This window comes from Primulina tabacum, chromosome 4 (assembly GCF_025594145.1).
Source record: "Primulina tabacum isolate GXHZ01 chromosome 4, ASM2559414v2, whole genome shotgun sequence".
NCBI lineage: Eukaryota > Viridiplantae > Streptophyta > Magnoliopsida > Lamiales > Gesneriaceae > Primulina > Primulina tabacum.
This window is the reverse complement of record NC_134553.1, coordinates 2034038-2043569: the sequence shown is the minus strand read 5'-3', so window position 1 is coordinate 2043569 and position 9532 is coordinate 2034038. Positions and strand designations below refer to the sequence as shown.

The 9532-nt window shown below is 33.6% G+C and overlaps 1 protein-coding gene across 1 annotated transcript; it reads left to right on the top strand.

Annotated features, from left to right (window-relative positions):
* The first annotated feature begins 4766 nt into the window (after nt 1-4766).
* On the top strand, nt 4767-9380 carry LOC142542310 (tryptophan aminotransferase-related protein 2-like). The gene is made up of 5 exons (XM_075648886.1): nt 4767-5766; nt 7827-8130; nt 8250-8530; nt 8670-8974; nt 9078-9380. Exons 1-5 carry the CDS (start codon nt 5519-5521, stop codon nt 9263-9265), a joined length of 1326 nt encoding a protein of 441 aa, XP_075505001.1. The 5' UTR covers nt 4767-5518; the 3' UTR covers nt 9266-9380.
* The last annotated feature ends 152 nt before the right edge of the window (nt 9381-9532 follow it).

Genomic DNA, 9532 nt, shown 5'->3' with positions numbered 1-9532 from the left:
AGTTAAATTGTTGTTTTATCAAACTTTTTGAATATATATACAAAATTTCACATTATAAATCAATTAAAACTCGAATAACAATGAAGGATATAGTGATCAGTTTTATGCATATGACCGTCATTCATCATTCAAACGTAATATGGGAGGAAAGCCATGCATGCATGTTAATTGTTAAAGCGAGTACGTACGTAACATCTATGTCTGGATAATAATAATAATAATAATAATAATAATAATAATAATTAAGGATGGTCTTTTGTCATCAGTTTAAATTTGACTTTTGTTTATAATTAATTGCATTGTATAATATAATGAAAGACGTACGTACGTATATATCTCATGCATATAAATGATATATAATCCTTTACGTTTAGACATGCAACCCGTAGTCGCAGCGATTCAATAATGTTTGTAGCCAGATAGAGAGATTTTGTACAAATTGCATTAATTTGCGATCTTGCGTATGTCCATCATAAAAATAAAATATTGAATTACTCAAATGCACGACAGTAATTATACAAGTTCTTTCTCCGTACGTACTGTGTTTGATCTTCTTGTGCATAAGTCGTCAATAGAAAGATCATGAAATGCATGATAAAATTGGCACGTACGACGGTCTAACGAAATTTTTTTTTGCTCAATGTATAACGTCGTCTGTCGCGCAAATTCCCCACCACCGTTGTATCAAAAATAATTTAGTCCGAAATATATAGGTACTGAAAAATATATAGTGATTATTTCCAGGAAAGTACAACACTTAACACGTACAACTCAACCAAACCAAGCGTAGCTAAATTCCATCGTACAAATTAACATACTAGCTAGATTGCACCATAATGTACTAATGATCAGTAATATTATATTTCTTGTACGTAGTCTCCCCGAATCACGCGGCAGGAGCGTAATCATAATCTCCATCATCATCGTCCCCGTCGCCTTCCACAGAGACAGTCGGCGAGTAGTCGTCGACGAGGAGGTCCATGTGCCATGAGCACCAAATATTGATCTTGTGGACGTGAGACATTGTCGAGATTTGGAGTTGAAAAGGTAAATAAAGGTTTGTCTGCTAGAAATCTGACTTAATCTGGCGATTTGAATGGAAAATGTAGGCATGCAGGGACTGACTATATAAGCTACAATAAAGGAGATATATATGGATTCCATGTTGTTTTCGCGTGAAAGAGTGTGGCCTTTGTACAACGAGATTGTGCAATACTCGAAACCGATCAAAAGATGCTTCCAAGTGGTAATTTCATTTATTTTTTTAAAAAAAATTATATTAAATTTGCATGCAAAAGTGATTTTTTTTTCTGTTGCAAAGTATTAATTATATTTTTTTTTACCCAAAATATATTAAATTATCTCGAAGATTTCTTTCAACATCCACGTCAGATTTGTAATTACATGTCAGCATGTTATAAAGTGGCTAAATCATTATCTTATTTAATTTAAAGATGGAAAAAGCTAAGGTGTTATCTTTAATTGGTGTGGGTGCATGACAACATTGTGTGATGGAAGTTGCATCTATTTATTCATGGTGGGACTAAGTACTGTTTTTTTTAAGTACTGTGATATTATTTTAGACTACAAAAATACAACGTAACTGTTCATGTTACTGATAGGACTTGACCTTGGACGCGAGACTTGCTTATCTCGGCAATGAAAGTATAAACAAACAACTAAATATACCTAAATAGATAATGTGTTATATATGTTCTATTGTGTTCAATAATTGTTCATATTTTGATTGAACCGTGATGTTTGGATTGTTGTACCATTTAAATATTGGAGTTTTATCATTACCATACATTATACTATTTTGTAAGACGGAAAATGATCGGTCTTATATGTTCGACTAAATTATATATGTGTATATAGAAAAATAAATTACGTAAGAAAATATATTATTTCTCGTATAAAAAAAAATCTTCTGGGGTGAGATATATTCCTGTTTCATTCCATGATATAATTAGAATAATTTTTTTATGATTACTATAAACAACAATTTTAAAAGAGTAACTCTTTTGTGATACAGTCTGAAGAATCTTTATATGTGAGACGTGTCAACCCTACTAATATTTACAATAAAAAGTAATAATCTTATCATACAAAGTAAAAATTTTTCATGGATGACCCAAATAATGGATCTGTCTCACAAAATATGATCAGTAAGACCGTCTCACACAAGTTTTTGCCTTCTAAAAATTACTCTGAATGAGTTATTTCACCCATGGAAAACTCTTTGCAAATCCGAAAAGTGAAAAATCTATATGGAGAATCATATTCCAATTATTTAGTCATATTATTCGATTATAATGATAAAAGATAATTTTTAGGTACTATATTAATTATAGGACCCAGTAAAATTATACAATTCAAAAAATGATTATATTTCCTTTCACGAACTTAATTATTTATAGTTATATATCCTTACATTATACATGAATCTATATTATTATATTAATTAATAAGCATTAATATGAGAATTAATGGTTTTGATTTCCAGAAGAAAATGGATAAAATTAATCTTTTAATTTCATAAAATTATCACGAAAATTTATTTTAGTAAATTTGTAGTCCGAATGCAATTATTTTATATTCTATATCAATATTTTAAAAATCACAAAATATTTATAAATTATTATTGAATTTAATCATGATCATTAATTAATAAAATTGTAAGCATAGTTAGTTCATTTGAAAAATATATCGATGTCAATGATCGTATGTGCGAGTTGTTAAGTCTATATAGAGATAATCCTTAAACAAATAAAGCCTGGTTTTTTTAAGTACGTAGATAAGTACACTTCACTCCCTCAATGAAAATTTATGGCAAAAATAAAAAAAGTAAATCATTTGTTAATTTGTACATAAGAAATCACATAATATATTCCCGAATTATATAATTATATGTCGTGTTAAGCGTGCAAAAGTTATGGTAATACCGACCTTTTAGAAAGTTCTCGTATGTCAAAATGCTGATGTTGTGCAACTTGATCTGGTTGACTAAGTGGATTGTGAAAGAGTGATGTCAGATTTTAACGGATTATAATGTCTCATATCGCTCGATGAAATAACAAACCGACCTAATAGCATTCAAGTAGGTGCATCATGCGCTGCCACACATATAAAGAAATAAAATTGCGTCATGACTAACATATATAGTTTTTGATCTAATAATAAACGCTTGATCCTAACAGTATATTTTACTTCAATATAATCCACTCAACTCATACAAATTTAATCTCCCATATTATATCATTCATTTATTTCAATTTATCTTATAATAAAAAAATAAATTGAAAAAATATAAAAATTATAGACGTACAAGTGTGTTATTTATGATAAGAAGGAAAAAAGTCTCGTGGTTCATCATTTGTGGCTTATATATTCCATGAAATAACTCCCCACCCTCTACCCAACGTATTTAAATTTATTTGAATCGTCTAATTAAGTTCTACATTGAATTTCATTTTCATTTCAAAAGATTATCATGTAAAATGCAATTAAGACGTTTTACTTTCCATCTCACGTAAAATCAGCTTCAAAGACGAATCCAGATCAAATTTCGCGGTTAGAGAGAAAATGTTTCTTTATATGTATGATCAGTTAGTATAATTTTCCAATGTAGGAATTTTATGAAAATAAACAATATAAAATTTTAAGAATTTTAAAAATAATTTTAAAAACCAAAGAAAATTAATTACCCATTTATTATTTAATAAATATAATTCCACGTCCCGCTAGTTCTCAATGATATTAATTCATATGACTATTTTAGACCTACTAGTAGGGGACCTTGTAAACATAGCGACTGACACTAGCCGACTTGAATGTGAAGGAAGGCTGCAACTGGGCTGAGGTCCAAAAATTGATGGGTTGTGGCCCATTTAATCAAGGAATTGGACCACTTCTCATTTTGGGCCTGCCAACGGATGGCGACTAATATTAATTGTGAGATCTAAGAAAGATCCAGCCCATTAACTTCGGCAATGTGAACGTGGTCCCATAATGTGCCTAATATTCCAATGTTGTCAGTGGATATCTGATTTTGTAGTCCCTTTACACCGTTTATTCTGTTTGAAAAAAGATTAGGTGCAAAGATTCATTATAACAATGGATTCCATTCATATTTTCAGTTAATATAAAATTTTTTCAATATAAAAAATAAAAAATTTCAGGATATATATAGAATACTTTTTCTTCGTAATATAACTAACAAAAATAATATTTTTGCATTAAAAATAACACTTTGGACACAAAAAATAATACTTACATGAGTTTGATAGTTAAATATGGCCCACAAAGTTGATATATGAGATTATTGGTGGTGTGACAAATTGAAATAATAAAAATGAAAATAAATAATAAATTGGAATTTCACTGTAATATTATATGGTGTACAACCACTCACTGTGTTTCCAAAGAGAACACACATTCTCTTAATACACGAGAACAAACACATCATAAATACTATAGATCTAAACACACAAATGTTATAAGATGAGATAAATAACTTGATGAATGAATTATTTTTGACAGAAGAGAATAAAACTTTACGTCCGTGTGAAACCGTGTATCAGCAGTTTCATTCCATATGCAATTTTCAACAAAGCATGCCTACCACTTAATTTTTTGTCTATCGATAGAGACCATCTCACGTGAGTGTTTATGTTTAAATAATAAATACATGGAAAAAGATTATAGCATTGAGATTAATTTTCACAAATTATATATATATAGTAGCGAATCAGTCAGAGAACAACACTGCTTTTCTTTTTAACTTTGCCTTCCGACCCATAACCTGGAAAGCACACTCACAAACACATCGCAGTAGCACGTGAAAAGTTCTCAGAGAAAATAATGGGATTTCTCCATCTATTTCCATAACCCTCCAAGTGTCTCTTGGTTACGGGAAGCTGCAGTGCTTTCTAAAAATAATCCATTGCAATTTATGCTAATTTTACCCTAAACATCTTCATAAAAAAGTCAATAAGATTTCAACGTAAAGTTTGATTCTTACCAATATAAATGCGTGTATAATCTTTGCCCACTTGAGTATCTCACCAGCTCTCTCTAAAAGCTTGCCCAATATTTGGTAATATGGAAAAAAAAATTTAGATTCTAGCATACCTTTTTTTAAGAACATTGGGAAGTGGGAATTCTTTTCAGATTCTTCAGATAATTGTTTAAGTGAATAAATAAATGAGTGATGTATGAATATTTAAATATTGGCGTCTAATTTGTTTTCTAGCATGAGATTAACATTTCATGCTGTCTTGTTCAGCTATTTAAGCTGTAAAGATTTCCTTCTGAAAATATATGCAATATCACTTTAATGGTGAAAGAAAATCATGTCTTTGTATAAATATAGGCATCAATCTCCAGGGAGAGCATGCAGCGTTGGCTCCTTTTCACTTGTTCTGAACTTTATTTGCTTTATGTTTATGTTCTGTAAGATCCCTTTTATTTTCATCAGGATTTTGCACACTTATAGAAGGGATATTGAAATTCAAGTATGGAGTTTAAAATAATGATTTTGGGGCATTTCTTGATGATTTCTTTAGCCTTGAATGTGGGTTTGCTGTACAGAGACTATTGCAATGGGAAAAAAAAGTCTCAAGAGTTTTTCAGCTCTGAAAATAAGTTCAATAATGCATCTCTGGTCACAAATTCAAATGCTAATTATGTTGTTGAAAGTACTGTTCCTGAAACTAAAGAGACATCTTCTTCAAAAGCTGTTGATGAAACCATTGATCTTGACCAGTAAGTGATCTACAAATACCCTCCTCTTTATTCTTGCAATGACAGTTTTATTTTGTTGTGCTTGGTGAAACTAAGTACGTTAGGAACAGTTCGTGTTTGTACGAGACGACTCAAAATATTTGAATTATGGGATTTCTATTGTTTTGAAAAAACATACATAAAATTCGAGGGAATGCCCCCATGCTGGTGTATAGACATGAGTGGGAGAAACAGGGCCTTTTGTTGTCCACTTTTTCTTTAGTAGTTTACCCGACCAGGAGAATAAAGTTGAAAGAAAAATCTTGATGTGGGGTTGGACTTGGTACTTGGGATCTTCCTCCAAGTTGTTCTTTCAATAAGGCAGAACGTTTCCATTCATCTGGTGTTGGAAATGTGGCAAAAATGTCGAATCATTAGGATAAAGCGCCACCATTTTTAAATTTTTTTTATTTTTGGCTTTGATTGGAATCTTCAATTCTGATAAATATCTTTTTTCCCGACATTAGTGGGGCTAAAACTGAGAAACAAAGCTGCCCAAATAGCTCATTCGTCATGTTATTAAGAATATGTGTTAAATTTGTCAAAAACTTCAGTATTTAACGGTGTAAGCTGGACCGGCCTCAAGAATTGGGGTGAATGAAGGAGCTGGGTCCTGACTGGAGACACTGGCTTTCGAATTAGCAAAACTTATGATTTAAAACTTTTATGCACCGAGAAAAATTGTCGATAGCTTGCTGCTTCTATGCCATCAATGCCATTCTCTTTCCATCAATCCAATTTTTCTTCACATCGAAGGAAGAGAATCAATAGTACAAGGGAATTTAATCGAGAAAAAACATATGAGAATAGAAGTCAACTAGCAACAACATTTCCAGTTTAAATCAACTCTGTTGCCTCTCCTTTTTACCTTTTACCGGATAAAAAGTTATCTTGAAATTACATACAAAGTTTCAAACTTTATTCGATTAAGAAGGCAGATCTGCGCTACTCATCCACCCATGCAGTAGCTTTAGAGTGATGGTTCGACTTTATTGTTCGAACGAGGAGATTGTTTAATGTGTGTAAATAGGTAGATTAATGAACTGTCAAACTGGTGAGATTCCATGACATGGCGCTTCGGGGTTTATGTCATGTCACTTTAGAGACAGGGACAAGTCCTTCTGGGCTCGAGGATTCCAATGGTGCATGCTAGAGTACAAGCTTCTTCAATTTATGCTCTTTGTTGAAATCACAGTAGATGGTGGTCCTAAGTAGAGCATTTTCTCATTCTTTCTTCCATGAGATGCATCATTGGAAATAATTCTACTCTTTTTTTTAATATATGTAAGATAAAGAAGTTGAAGATAGTTGATTCAGATTTTAGGGCCATTATGGGTGGTATCATGTAACCGATATCAATATGAAGAGTGAATTGTGGACCTCGTGATGTTTGCTTGTAATCCAATCCAATCATTTGATCGCATTATTGAGCATGAGCAACAAGTTTGGCTCTCCCATCTTCAAACCTAAATGAGTGGTGACGACCACTGTCTTTGGATTAGGTACCTTCCCTGTGATTGTTAAGTCGTCTACATCCCCATGGCTGCATAAACGTTTGGTTTTCTATTGCGCAGTTGATGATCGCGTATTCTTATAATTTATCGCATGATACATGTATATTCAAGAAAACATAAGCTTCATGTTTAAGTACGTCTTGAATAGCCCTTATAGGAGGTGTGCGAAAAGTGACTTGAGACGATTTTGGTGGGCATTTGTTCAGCAGCACTTGGGATGCATGTCTTTTGCATCCCAAAGTGTTGATGTCATTGGATACTTTCCGTGGGGAACTTTTTATGGAACTTAGAAGCCCATAATTGTCCTGAGGACTTATGCTAGCTCGGTCGCAAGGCCTGTTCTGAGTTGTTATTTCTGATACAGATGTATTGATTGTGACTTGAACCGAATTGCACGCTTGATCCTTTTCAATAAGGATCAATGTGCACATACGGTTTCTTTGTACAAAAATATTTGGATATTCTAGCTTCAAATCTCGGAATTTTTTCACTTTTATGCACTGTGTTGTGATTTAATTACTATGACAGCGGTGATCCAACAATGTATGAGAGGTATTGGCAGAAAATGGGGGACAAAACTGCGGTCCTGATCCCTGGTTGGAGATTCATCAGCTATTTTTCTGATGTCAAAAATCTTTGCTGGTTTCTGGAGCCCGAATTTGCGGATGCTATCATAAGATTGCACGAGTTAGTAGGCAATGCTGTGACTGAGAATCGCTATATTGTTGTCGGAACGGGTTCTACACAGCTGCTCCAGGCTGTGTTGTATGCGGTTTCTCCGCCAAATGCTACAGAGCCAATAACTGTAGTATCCGCTGCTCCATTCTACTCGGTAAGCCATGGTTTCCTAGATCAACTAAGAAGTGAAAATTAGATTTCTGCCCCTCATCTTATGGAATTTTTTAGCTTCACCTTCACCTTATGAAGTTCCAAGCTCTTCTACTGTTGCAGTCATATCCATTGATCACGGACTTTTTGAAGTCTGGACTCTACAAATGGGGTGGTGATGCTCGCAAATTCAAGAAAGACAAGCCTTGCATTGAGCTAGTAACATCTCCAAACAATCCAGATGGATTTTCAAGAATTGCTGTCGTGAATCAAGATCGAGGGATACTAATTCATGACTTAGCATACTACTGGCCGCAGTATACTCCGATCTCCTACACTGCAGATCACGACATCATGCTGTTTACGGTCTCCAAAAGCACCGGCCACGCTGGTACACGACTCGGGTAAGTTACATTTCCCGATTCCAGTTATCGCTCGAGAAGTTACAACAACTCAATTCAACACAACAAAAACATGCCCAATCCTAAAATGGAACTCAAAAGAATTTTCAGTTCATGACACATTGTGGGCATGCAATTGCAGATGGGCTCTCGTAAAGGATCAAGAAATAGCTAAGAAAATGACTGAGTTCATCGTGTTAAGCAGCATAGGCGTATCAAAAGAGTCACAGATTCGTGCTGCCAAGATTTTACAAGTAGTATCTGATAGCCATAAGTATACAGGCGATTTTAATGAAGGTGAAGCCTTCTTCGAACACAGCCATAAACTCATGGCAAGAAGATGGAAACAGCTCAGAGAGACAGTGAAAAATGGAAAAATCTTTACTCTACCCGAGTTTCCCCTTGGCCACTGCAGCTTTACCAATCGCTCATTTGCATCACAACCTGGTAAAAATTCGCTGTTTTTCTTCAGTAATAATGGTTCTGGATTTTTACCAGTACGTTATTTCAAATTAACTCCTCCGCCCCCGCGAAATTTCAATTTTTGCAGCCTTCGCTTGGTTTAAGTGTGAAGGTGAAATAGATGACTGTGAAAGCTTTCTTCGCCACCACAAGATATTAACTAGAGGTGGTAAGCATTTTGGTGATGACGAAAAACTTGTTCGAATAAATGTTCTACCGCGCGATAAAATATTTGATCAATTTATCAAACGATTATCTAGTATCAGTTCATCATAGTATGAACCTTCTTCTTTTGTTGGTTTCTTTGTGTAAGAAACTAGGAATGAACCATGGTTTGTAGAAGCTCGTACTCGTATATTTGCTTTGTCTCTCTTACATTGGAAGTAAATATTTCAAGAAAATCATCTGCATATCATTTTCTTCATCATGCTCACATGCATTAGACTTTTCTACCGTAACAGTTGTTTGGACGGGTGCATACTAGAATCAATAAGTAAAACATATAGATTTCCACAAGTAAGTGCTTATTTCTCTAAATTTATG

Bases quoted from the DNA above. Each gene is read 5' to 3' on its own strand.
- LOC142542310 (XM_075648886.1), top strand. From the start codon at position 5,519: ATGGAGTTTAAAATAATGATTTTGGGGCATTTCTTGATGATTTCTTTA. The intron at 8,131-8,249 runs GTAAGCCATGGT...CTACTGTTGCAG, and splicing joins CCGCTGCTCCATTCTACTCG to TCATATCCATTGATCACGGA. The intron at 8,531-8,669 runs GTAAGTTACATT...ATGCAATTGCAG, and splicing joins CACGCTGGTACACGACTCGG to ATGGGCTCTCGTAAAGGATC.